Source organism: Sinocyclocheilus rhinocerous, unplaced genomic scaffold, assembly GCF_001515625.1.
Source record: "Sinocyclocheilus rhinocerous isolate Xijiao unplaced genomic scaffold, SAMN03320098_v1.1 scaffold991, whole genome shotgun sequence".
Lineage (NCBI taxonomy): Eukaryota > Metazoa > Chordata > Actinopteri > Cypriniformes > Cyprinidae > Sinocyclocheilus > Sinocyclocheilus rhinocerous.
Window position 1 is genome coordinate 207,340 of NW_015654505.1, and position 12,831 is coordinate 220,170.

The 12,831-nt window shown below is 41.1% G+C and overlaps 1 protein-coding gene across 1 annotated transcript in view; it reads right to left on the reverse strand.

Annotated features, from left to right (window-relative positions):
• The window catches only part of trabd2a (TraB domain containing 2A), a 53,470-nt gene that overhangs the window by 13,106 nt on the left and 27,533 nt on the right, over window positions 1-12,831 (reverse strand). The window contains exons 4-5 of the mRNA XM_016524031.1: window positions 12,205-12,379; window positions 2,906-2,996 (exon numbers count right to left, since the gene is read on the reverse strand). Coding sequence (XP_016379517.1) covers window positions 2,906-2,996; window positions 12,205-12,379 — 266 coding nt within the window. The remainder of the gene's footprint in view (window positions 1-2,905; window positions 2,997-12,204; window positions 12,380-12,831) is intronic.

Consider the following 12,831-nt stretch of genomic DNA (forward strand, 5'->3'; position numbering starts at 1 on the left):
CAACGTGATACCTTTTGGCCTGCTGTACATGAGACCCCTACAGTGGTGGCTAAAGACCAAGGGGTTTTCCCCGAGGGGAAATACGCTTCGCATGATCAATGTCACGCGGTGATGCTTTCGTGCCTTAGACATGTGAAGGACACCTTGGTTCTTGTCACAGGGCCCGGTGCTGGGAGTTCCTTGTCGTCTCATAGCCTCTGGTCTCTCAACTGAGGTTGTTGAGACCATTCTCCAATCCAGAGCTCCCTCTGGATTGGAGGAAACTGTACGCATTGACGTGGAAGCTTTTCACTTCTTGGTGCGGAGACCACCAGCTTGACCCAGTTAATTGCCCGGTTGGTTCAGTGCTGGAGTTCCTGCAGGCCCGTTTCTCCACGGGGTTGACCTACTCCACCTTGAAGGTCTACGTGGCGGCCATAGTGGCCTACCACGTCCCTCTCGGTGGTCAGTCTGTGGGCAGAGACCCCCTGGTTACACGTTTCCTCTGCGATGTGCTGAGGCTGAGGCCTCCGGTACGATCTCGTGCCCCTCCGTGGGACTTGGCTGTGGTGCTAGAGGCTCTCTGTAAACCTCCTTTCGCCTATTTAAGAGATTTCTGATCGCTTTCTCACTCTCAAGACTACCTTCCTTCTGGCTATCTCCTCTATCAAGAGAGTTGGTGATCTGCAGGCCCTCTCAGTGGCCTCCTCTTATTTAGATTTTGCGCCCAACTTGGCCAAAGCTTTTCTCTACCCCAGGTTGGGTTATGTTCCTAAAGTCCCCTCTTCTGCACCAAGGCCCGTCATACTGCAGGCCTTCTGTCCTCCTCCCTTTCGGGAGCCTGACCAGCATAAGCTTAATTGTATGTGTCCAGTGCGAGCACTGGACGCATACGTCCACAGAGCTGCCCTGTGGAGAAGGTCGGACCAACTGCTAGTGTGCTATGGTCCCCCTAAGAAGGGTCTTCCGGCCTCTAAACAGACCCTCAGCCGGTGGATTGTGGAGGCCATCTGTTTAGCCTACGAGTCCTCTGATCTCCCCTCGCCTCCGGGGGTCAAGGCTTACTCCACCCGAAGTGTGGTGGCCTCCAAGGCCTTTCTGTCAGGTGTTTTGATGCAGGACATCTGCAACGCTGCGGGCTGATCTACGCCGCTCACCTTTGTGAGGTTTTATGACCTCGATATTCATGCCACTCCCAGCTCCTCTGTTCTCTCGCCTTAGTTGTGCTCTTCCACACTAGGCAGGGATTTGAAAGTCTGGCGGCATAGGCACACTCGTTCCCAAAGCGTTTAGAAGCAGCTCGAGTTCCTGACGGGGAACGTCTCTAGGTTACGCATGTAACCATGGTTCCCCGAGGGAACGAGACGCTGCATCTCATTACCATACTTCCGGCATCCCTGCGAGTACTTCCCTCATTCTACCAGAAGCTGCCGCTGTATCTACCGCACGTGCTTTTAGGCTTCCTGGTCTCTACGTCACCCCGCCGTGACGTCTCGCCCATCCATTGGACTGATTACACATGTGATTCAGAGCGTGGTCACGCTGAATGCATTCCCAATGCGTTTCGATGCAGTCTCGTTCCCTCAGGGAACCATGGTTACATGCGTAAACTAGAGACGTTTTCTTTAACCAGATGGATCATAAAGAGAATGTTACTTGAGTCATAGTGTTTGTAAGCTGAATAGTTAATCAAAATGGTTCTCTTGAATCACATAATGTGGAGAAAACACACGCAATGTGTCTGTGTACACAACGATGTCAATCTTCTGCGGCGGTGAATGTTGTGCTGTCGAAGCAGCCGCACTTCACATCTCTTCTAAAACATCTCTTTGCTGCAAAAACTGCTTCTGCTGCTTGAAATCCTGCAATTATGTGATTAGCAGATTATAGTCCATCACCGGCAGTGAATGCATGTTTGTCCCCGACTGACGTCTGATAATGAACTGGAGATTGTTTTTGAGGGACAAACATGCGGACAGACACAAAAACAATACAGACTAATAATTCTGCAGACGAGACTCTGTTCAGCAGCTCCTCATCTGCTTCAGTTCTAAACAATGAAATTACACAAACCAGAGACTGGCCTTACTCGGAAAATCATTTCCCGTTAGTATCAGTAGAAAATAATAATAAATAAACAGACCGTAACCTCTTTAGGGAAACCCAGCCAGTTATACCAGCGTAAGTGATGAAATACACGCATCTGCTGACGCACATTAATGCAGTTCAACAGAACGCAACATCAGTCTGAGACCGAAGGAGCGTTTGACAAAAATAAACCTTAAACACAGAAAACAGAGACTTCAACATGGCAGATCTGTCGCTCAACACCACATGCAGTCAAAACACCAGCGACACAAACACACCAGAGTGTAATTATCCAAACAATTTACAATAATGTCTCATTAGTTAATGCATTAACTACAATTAACTAACAATGAGCAACACATTTGTTAATGTTAGTTCATTATTCATTGTTAATTCATATCAGTTCAGCTCCATTAAATATTTTAAGAGAGACCACTTTGGAATAATGTATTAGTAAATGTTGAAATTACCAGTAGCTAAGATTAATGCTGGCTTTAGAAGTATTTATAGAATTAGTTCATGTTAACTAATGTAAAATGGAATCATACTGTAAAGTGTTACTGATATTTATTAATTATCAGAGTGACTGTTAGTTCTTCAGGCAGCTGAAGGACATTTTTTGGTCCCCATGAGGAAACAAGCTTATGAATCACACAAAGTGTTTTGAGAGTCTAAAACGCCTGTAGTTTAGTGTGAGGGTTGGGTTTAGGGTTAGAGGAGAGAAAATACAGTTTGTACAGTAGAAAAACCATTATGCCTATGGAATGAACACATAAAACATGGAAACTAGTGTGCGTGAGTTTGTCTGAGTGTGTGTGTGTGTTATAGTGTGTGTTACCTGTGTAGCGTCTGTCCAGCAGGCGTGTGCTCCACCTCATAACCTTCACTCCGCAGGACGTCAATCACAGTGTTGTTTCCCAGAAAGTGGCCTGAAACACAAACACTCCACCTTCAGTCTCTGAACTCAAGTTAGTCAGTCTGACACACACACACACACACACACACACACAGCCTGCGGTGCGGAAGCGGTCTGTAATGTTAGATTAGTTCAATGATATTTCATGTCTGTCTCGTTACAGGAAGAGCTGGTCACATGACAGTCCTGTTTGCCTCTGGGAATCATGAACTTCCTGTCAGAGACTCTCTGATGGATCAAGATCACTAGTGTGTGTGTGTGTGTGTGTGTGTGTGTTTCCCCTCGCTGAGGTTCAGGTGTTCAGTCGGATCAGATGCTGCTAATGTCAGAATGCTGTCTTTATTATTATTATTATTAACCATCCGTAGCTAATCTGGAGGATCGTGATGGTTTATTCTATAATAACCACTGATTTCAATCACCCATCATGCATCAGTAACACTGAATCAAGTTAGTCCAGTGAACTCAGTTTTAAAAAATCATAGTATCAACGAGTGTTCACAAACAGCGGCACAAACTTGCGTGATTGAACTACAGCTCTCGACCAGCGGTTAAACACAGATTCATGTCAATATAACCAGGACTTATAGAGATCATGCTTTTGGCACAATTGGCAAGATACTCCAATTATATAATTATTTATTTACAGTGTTGGGGAAAGTTACTTTTCAAAGTAATACAATATGTGGTTACTCCATTAAAAAGTAACTAATTGCATTACTTAGTTACTTTTTATGGAAAGTAATGCATTATGTTACTTTTGCATTACTTTTTGTCACCTGAGCTGGGCTTGCTTATTTATTTTTAGTGATGTCATTAATGACATGGTTAATGGTAATTGTTCATTGATTGTGGAATCAATGTGGTTCAAACGATGGTGTGACCATGGTTTCAAGAAACAGTCACAACTATCTAGTTCATTTCTGCAACACTGCATCGTACTATGCGTTGCGTACTATGCGCTGCGCACTATGCGCTGCGCACTATGCGCTGCGCACTATGCGCTGTGTAGAACTTTATATTTCTTATGAAAACTTTTTCTGTAAAGCACTTTGAATTACCACTGTGTATAAATAAACTTGCCTTGCTTTCCTATTTGTGCTTGAAAACATGACAAAATTACTGAAGAAGACAATCATTTTTTGCAGTGAAAGAACATGTGATTGGAAACCCACTGCAGTCTCCGCTAGTATTTTTTCACCATTATTAATCAGATGCTGCTGTTTGCAATAAAATAAATAAAGCAGTGCTCCGCTTCATTCACCCACAGAAACCTCAGCATCGCTAACCGGAGCGGACGTTTCCAGCTAATACACGTATCACGTCTCATTTGTCTTATATTTAGCCTCCGCTTATGGGCAGATTATGGATTTACTAAACCACGGCTGTCATTTGCCTTCGTCCACAGACGCAGATCATCTGGAATTAAACTCCGATTAATGCTGATACACGAGTGTTTGATTACATGTGTGGTTTGTGCATCAATAAAACGCTGCTCTACGACTATCATTAGCCTGATGCCACCAGTCGAGAAACCCCTAAACCCAGTAAACGTGGTAATTATGTTGAAAATGTACAGACTCGCCAAGTCTGAGCTTTGATATTTAACAGCCGGACAGAGCGGCTCCTGCGCTGACCTCTGACTGACCCTGAGCTAATGGAGGTAGCTAACCACTGTAATCCTACAGGAGCAGAGAAACACAGTCTAGTGCAGATACAGGGAAATTATCACTGACTGCCACATCACTGCAAATCAAATCAAACCTGAGCATTTGACACAATGAGTTCTTCGTGGAGATAAAGGAGTAGTTCACCCCAAAATGAAAATGTGTTCACCCTCAGGCTATACAAGATTAGGATGAGTTGTCATGTGTCACTGCATCAGTGTCTCAGCAATGGATGCTCTGCAGTGAATGGGTGCCGTCAGAATGAGAGTCCAAACAGCTGATAAAAACATCACAATAATCCACAAATTATCTTCATGGCTCCGGTCCAGTGTAATGGGCGTAACACATTACAAGTAACGTGAGTTACATAATCAGATGACTTTTTTTCAAGTAACTACAGTAGTAAAGTAATGCATTACTTTTTAATTTACAAGAAAATATCTGGGTTCAAATAAGTAACAGCAGTGCCTCTGTTCTCCACGTATCGACTGACGGCTCTCCTGTCCTCATGTTGAGAGAAATCAGGAGTGAGTGCAGAGACCGAGACGGAGGAGTATTCATCTCACTTTTGCTGTGAAAGGGATTTACAGTCGCCAGAAGATAAAAAATAAGCCCAGCTCAGGTGATAAAAAGTAACGCAAAAGTAACATAATGCATTACTTTCCAAATAAGTAACTAAGTAATTATTTAGTTACTTTTTTATAGAGTTACACAATATTATAATGCGCTACTTTTAAAAATAACTTTCCCCAACACTGCTTCAGTCCATCAATTAAAGGCACAATATGTAATTTTCGCCGCTAGAGGGCGCGTATTCAAAATAAACAAAGAGGCAAAGGCGTAGTTTGATGACGCTGTGACTGAGTGTGGAATCATGGGAGTTGTGGTCTTCATCCACACAGCCGATGCAATCCGACGGGACTCGGGCAGAAATCATGTTCATGGATGAGCTAATGATTTATTAACATAGTAGAATGAAGGATTTAAACATTCTTCGAAACATTTGGGATAATGTAAGTACACAAGTCAGCAAAATATATAACACTGTTCTAGTGGTTTTTGGATATTTTAATAAAAAAATCTTACATATTGTGCCTTTAATGCCTTGTGAAGCCAAAAGATGTGTGTTTGTAAGAATCAAATCCATCATTAAGATGTTTTTATCCTCAAACCATTGCTTCTGGCAAAAATACGAGTCTATAATCCATAATAACGCTTCCTCCAGTGAAAAAGTGTTCTGGTGTGAATCAGGAGAGGAATCTGCACAGATCAAGCAGCGTTTAAACAGCTCTAAACTGTAAAGATTTTGTCTTCTCCAGATGTTAACTGATGGACTGGAGTGCTGTGGATTACCACTCATCCTTGGATGGCCTGAGAGTGAGCACATTTACAGCACATGCTCATTTTTAGGTCAAGTATTTCTAGACTAGACAGAATATTCTTGTTCTGGGGTTTCCTGCATCTATAAACTCAATATATAAACTCTTCTCATAAACTCATGTGAACACTATGGAAATGTCGCTGGAATTACCAGCATTGGAAAAAGTTTGTATGTCCAACATTATTCCCATTCAAATGCGCCAGAAAATGCATGAATTCAAAAGTCAGAAATGTATTCGATACAAAGCCACACCCTGCTGATTTTAATAAGGTGCAATGAATGGTTAGTTGTCGTTGAAAGCTCGAGTCTTGGCATAAACGCGTTTTTCTTCAGTTTGGATTATTAGACGTGGTGCTGGAGGTAAACGCTGCATAAAATCCAACAAAGAAGCAAAGCCAAATAAAATCTCCCAGTGTTATTTCAGCGCTCTCATTAATACTCTCTGCTCCTCCGTCCAAATCTGAAGTCATGATTCCTTCAGTCAAGGGACTTTCATATGTCACAGGGAACTCTAGATGTTGTTATTGCTGAAGGCGCTTCATCTCGTCTCGAGTCGCTCGAAGTCTCTGATAAGTGGGCGACGAGCTAAAGGCACGAATAAAACAACTGCAGCACATGTTTTTACAATACTGTGGTATTTTTGTTGGAAGTGGTGTCCGTGGAGGAATGTTTAATGGCAGTTAACATGCTTTAACACTGAGAGCTTGAAAGCAGAGAGCCAGTCCTGCGTGAGCGGCTCTCGACGGCGCTTCGGTGAAAAACGATGTGCTGTCAGTCGCTAATCAAACGCTGAAGGGACGGAGACACACAGACTCCAGAAAACAAGACTGAACACAAACTCACAGCTGTGTTGTGCACAAAACTTGTGCTTCATTTTTTCCCCAAATTTCTTTTTGACAAAGGTGATAACTTTTTTCAGGATTCTTAGAGTAGAAAGTTCAAAAGAACAGCATTTTTTAACTTTTGTAACATTATAAAGTCACAGTTAATGCAATAAAAATAATTTCTTGTTTATCCCCGTTTTTTGAATGCATCACAGTTTCCACAAAAATATTGTGCAGCACAACTGTTTTCAACATTGATAATAATCAGAAATGTTTCTTGAGCAGCAAATCAGCATATTAGAATGATTTCTGAAGATCATGTGACACTGAAGACTGGAGTAATGATGCTGAAAATACAGCTGCACATCACAGAAATACATTACAGTTTAACACATATTCACAGAGAAGACAGCTGTTTTAAAGTCTAATAATATTTAGCTTTTTTTTTTTTTTTTTAACAATATTTTTAATCAAATAAATGCAGCCTTGGTGAGCAGAAGAGACTTCTTTCAGAAACATTAAAAAAATATCGTAATTATTCCAAACTTCTGACCGCTAGTAAATTGTTTATAAAGGTGGATTTGCAAAATGTGCAAATAAAGTGTTTAAAAAGCATGATTAAAAGAAAGGTTATTAATAAAATGTGGGGAAAAAACTGCTTATGTAATAATAGCACCAAATCTCTTGATAAACATTACCAACTATCGTGCTCAAACAGCGCAGACAAGAACCTCGTTCAACTCAAAACATGCTTTCAAATGGATAATGCATCAGAACAGTGCAGTAAAACAACCGTAAAATCACTGCTCCACAGGTAAATGACTCTAAATGTGAAATCTGCAATACAAGCTACGAGAGACTAAAGACGGGTGATTGTGAAATCCTGCTGATGAACACACCAGATGTTTTTCCTCACACATGTGGGCAGATACACTGATAACATCCACTCCTCAATGCCCCAATTATAATGAAAGAGAGGATTCCAGCGTTCATTCAGCAGAAGCTGCTGATGTTGAGAGAGAACGAGTGAAGTCTGTAGTGCACAAAAGAGAGAATGTGACGCCCTGCGATGCCAGAGTGAGATACGCTTCTACAGACACGGGTCGCTTTACTAGGAAGCACTCACCAAAGAGCTCAGACTTTACACAGGCATCCAGTCACAGTACAGCAGCATGAGCTGACTCGGGTTAATAAAGCAGCGCTTCACACAAACCTGAGCCGTCTGCTTCAAACAAGACTAAACAAGCCTCGCAAATACAGCCTTTAAACTGCTCGAAATCAAGATGTAAGATGACACCATATTTTATCACCTCTGCATCTGTTGATTTTTACCATTTTTACTTCAGAACCAGAGTTCTCACGTTTATGGAGAATATTCAGTTATTGTAATAGGTCACACTTTATATTAAGTGGCCTTAACTACTATGTACTTAAATAAAAAAATAAGTGCAATGTACTTATTGTGTTCATATTGTATTGCAAAACACTTTTGCTGCTGTTGAGGTGGATACGGGTAAGGTTAGGGACAGGTTTGGTGGTATGGGTAGGTTTAAGGGTGGGTTCAAGTGTAAGGGATGGGTCAACAGTGTAACTATAAATGTAATTACATATAGATATTTTTTAAAATATAAGTACAATGTAAACATGTATGTACACAATATGTGCATTGTATCAAATGATTAATTTAAATGTAAGTACAAGGCCATCTAATATAAAGTGGAACCAGTTTTTATATATCATTTTTACTTTAATTATTGCCATTCCTAGTTTCTGTAAATTAAAAAGTGAATTGCTCTGTCATTACAGCAGAAGTGGCATTTACTGTATGTCTCGGGGGCTTTGAATATTGAGCCAAACTGAGGAGGATCTACACTGAATCTCTTCTCATCCAGCAGCAGCTCTTATTGAACATGAACATCACAAACAAACACATGAAGCAGCAGATGCATCGTAAGAGTCCATATGAGCTTCATTCATGATGCAGTCTGCTTTCACTGTCTGGAAAAGAGCAGCTGGAACATTTGGAAAGTCTCACGGCTTCAGATCGACGTGAAGGTGAATTTATAACTATTCATTAATGCACTGGATTTACAGCAAGACATGAAGATGTGCCTCATACTGAGTGTGATTGAAAGCCTGTGTGTGTGTGTGTGTTATAGTGTGTGTGTGTGTGTTATAGTGTGTGTGTGAGGAATGACGCCGGCTGAAGCTGAGATGCATTTTCTGGAGAATGTAAAGAAACTGTCTATGTATGGAGTCGACCTTCATCATGCAAAGGTACACTTGAAACACACACACACACTCAGTCTCTCACACACACACACACACACACACACACTTCTCGGACAGCACGCCAAATACGCTTTACCTTTACTCTGTTTATTATATGTAAGTGTGAACTCGTCAACTGATAATTAGGACTGCACTGACCAATAACCGATTAAACCACCGACAGTTTTTAAAATGAATTCTGAACGAAAACAAATATAACTGTGCTGAACTTTATTATAAATAAAATATAAAAAGTATTGAAACAAAAACATTTTTCGCGATCCAGCATTATATCTGTATTACCAATATGCAAAAAGACAATAAAAATACTTTAATGAAAAATAAAGTACTGAACCATAAGAATGTACTGTACTTTGTTAAATAAAAATAAATTTAGGAAATACCTTGATAATTCATGTTGCTACTTAGTGCATTAACTAATGTTAACAGATACAACTTTAAAACTTAAAAATGTATTAGTAAATATTGAAATGAACATCATCTCACAATGAACAATACTTCTACAGCTTTTATTAATGTTAATGTTAATGTTACCAATGGAATCTTATTATAAATGGTTACGATTCATAAAAATCTGGAGGAAGCGTTATTATGGATTATAAAAGCGTCTTAATGCTGGATTTGTTTAAGCTTTTGTCTTCTCCAGATGTTCACTGATGGACTGGAGTGCTGTGGATTACTTGTGGATTATTGTGATGTTTTTATCAGCTGTTTGGACTCTCGTTCTGACGGCACCCATTAACTGCAGAGCATCCATTGCTGAGACACTGATGCAGTGCTACATTTCTACAAACCTGATGAAGAAACAAACTAATTTACATCTTGGATGACCTGAGGATGAGCTAATATTTTCAGCTAACCTTCATTTTTCAGGAACTGTTGCTTTAGCGTGAGGTATTTCCTCATGCGTCACTTCATGAAGTTCTCAATGTATAAAAACTTCTCTAGTCTTCCCAGTTAAACTCCTGATGGTGAATGTGAAGCCACTGACCAATCAGAGGCCAGTATTCCGGCGATCATGATCTCGTTCTGATGTCCTTTGATTGGCTCAGCTGTGAATGTGACAGAATTACAGTGTTTGTCTGAGAACACAAACAGTCCTGCCGTTCCTCGCTGACCTGAGATCAGTGCTAATGAGCACACAATGGAATGCTAATTGCGAGTATTGTCTCGCAGCGCTGCTGTTGTTTTAACCCTGATCAACATGCTCTCTTTATCTTATCAGCTCCAGTCAAACAAACAAACCCTCCGAACCCACAGACTAAACCAGCTGCTGCGCCAAACACACGCCTCGCTGCTGACTTACAACACAACAACTAGATTAACTAGCCACTAACTACCCGTTCAACCCCACAAACGTCAGTTCTTCATTGATATGCAGCTGCTAGGATGTTTTAGGTGTTTTCTTACTCTCTCAAGAACACACACACTCAAGTACGTGAATGTCTTTCATTTCAAACTAACTTGCTATATGTTGTTTACATCTTTACTTTTGTAACTAGTTTCTGCATGTACAGTGGTGTGAAAAAGTTTTTGCCCCCTTCCTGTTTTTAATATGCAAAAAAAAAAAAAACAGGAAGGGGGCATAAACCTTTTCACAGCACTGTATGTAAAGCTGCTTTGCAACCATGCAAAATTGTGAAAAGCACTGAATGTGAAGTGTGGTTAAGTTATTAAAAAAGGTAAAGGTCATGATTATAAAAAAATTACTGCATGATTATGAATTATTATTATTATTTGCAACTCAAAACATTTATTTTTATCTATACTATTTTTATACTCAACAAGTAGAACTCAAATACAGTGTATTAATCATAACAGGTCAACAGAGTATTCAATACAAATAAATTACTAAAGTATTACTTCAATAACACATTAAATTGTTTTATTTGCAAATTGCTCATTGTTACATTTGTGCTGTAGGCAAAAGTTGCGTTTGGAAATTCTGCCCTTACAGCACCAAACGTACTAGATGTTTCTCTCATTTTCTTTGATTTGCCCAAAAAAGTCTCATTAAAACAAATTACACAGCATCACCTTAAAGTAATTTCATTATTCTCAGATTTGAAATACATGGTGAGACTTGTGTCTTTAGCTGGAATGAGTTTCTAGACTAAAGGTTTCTTCAGAAAAATGTGCCAAGTCTGCAACACAGATTCCCAATAGTGTGCACTCCAGTGAGTTCAGATGTTTAGCAAAAGTACAGCAAAACTGATTGTTGGTGAGTTTCACAGCTTGTGAACACACACACACACACACACCACACACACACAATCTCACACACACACACACTCACTCACACACTCACTCACACACTCACTCTCACACACACACACACACACTCAAGAGAGAGAGTTTGAGAGGTCAATCAGAGCCGAGTTTCCTCCTGTTTATAATCTCCCTGTTTTCAATCTGGAGTTAAATGAAGCAGAATATGTGGCGGTGAGCAGATTGTGTGTGTTTGTGAGTGTGATTGTGGCCGTTAGTCCAGTTTCTCTAAATGAACAGAACTGCGATTACTGCACGAGTGCTGCAGCCGCTACCAAAATAACTCAAGTAGCGTTAATCAGACTTCCACATCGTTTCATTTAACGCTGATCCACACACGACCTCACGGTGAACCGCCGGAGAGCGGGCATCACAGGGAAAGCTTTATTGTGACGGACGCTTCATCAACGAGTGCTGCAGCCGCTACCAAAATAACTCAGGTAGCGTTAATCAGACTTCCACATCGTTTCATTTAACGCTGATCTACACATGACCCCACGGTGAACCGCCAGAGAGCCGGTTATTGTGACGCTTCATCAAAGGACCACGGCTACAAACTTTCTCAGGGCTTTCAAGTCAAGATTTGTTCCTAGAAAGAGCATAATCTGGTTTAATCTCTGCGACATGAGCTCACCATTATTTTTACCAGCAGTGCTTCAAAAACCATCCGGCAGCCGAACGAACGAACGCTGGCGGATATTTGCATAGTGAGGTCAAAAACGAGCCACATCACAGAGCGGAGATGCAAGGATGGACGTAAGGATCCGGGAGCGTCCCGAGGAGACTGACCTGCTCCGAAGGCGAAGAAGAAGCTCTTGTCGGGCTGCTCCTCCAGCAGCGCTCTGACGCGGCGGCCCATGCGCTCGTTACGCTTGTAGATCAGCTCCTGTCTGAAGTAGCGCTCGATCTCCTGCGCCGTCACCTGCTCGCTCGCCGGCAGCGTCGCGTTCTTGAAGCTCGGCACCTGGACGCAAATCACACAGATATCGCTGCAGTCTAGGCTAGAAAAACAGCTGTTTTTACAGTTTTTCTCGATTGCTAACACACTATTTGATTGTAATTGTAATTAGGGGCAATTTGTTCTGCAGCATGATAGATTTTGTATTTACACCACATACAAGACAGACAGTACACAACATCACAGTTTTTCTCGATTGCTAACACACTATGGCCTGGTTTCACAGACAGGGCTTAGACTAAACGAGGATTAGGCCAATAGTTCAATTAGGACATTTAAGTAATTTTTATGAACGTACTTAGAAAAAAACATTACTGGTGTGCAGTGTTGGGGGTAACGCATTACAAGTAACGCGAGTTACGTAATCAGATTACTTTTGTCAAGTAACTAGTAAAGTAACGCCAGTTACTTTGTTTTCCCATTTATTGACTGACAGCTCTCCTGTCCCCATATTGGGA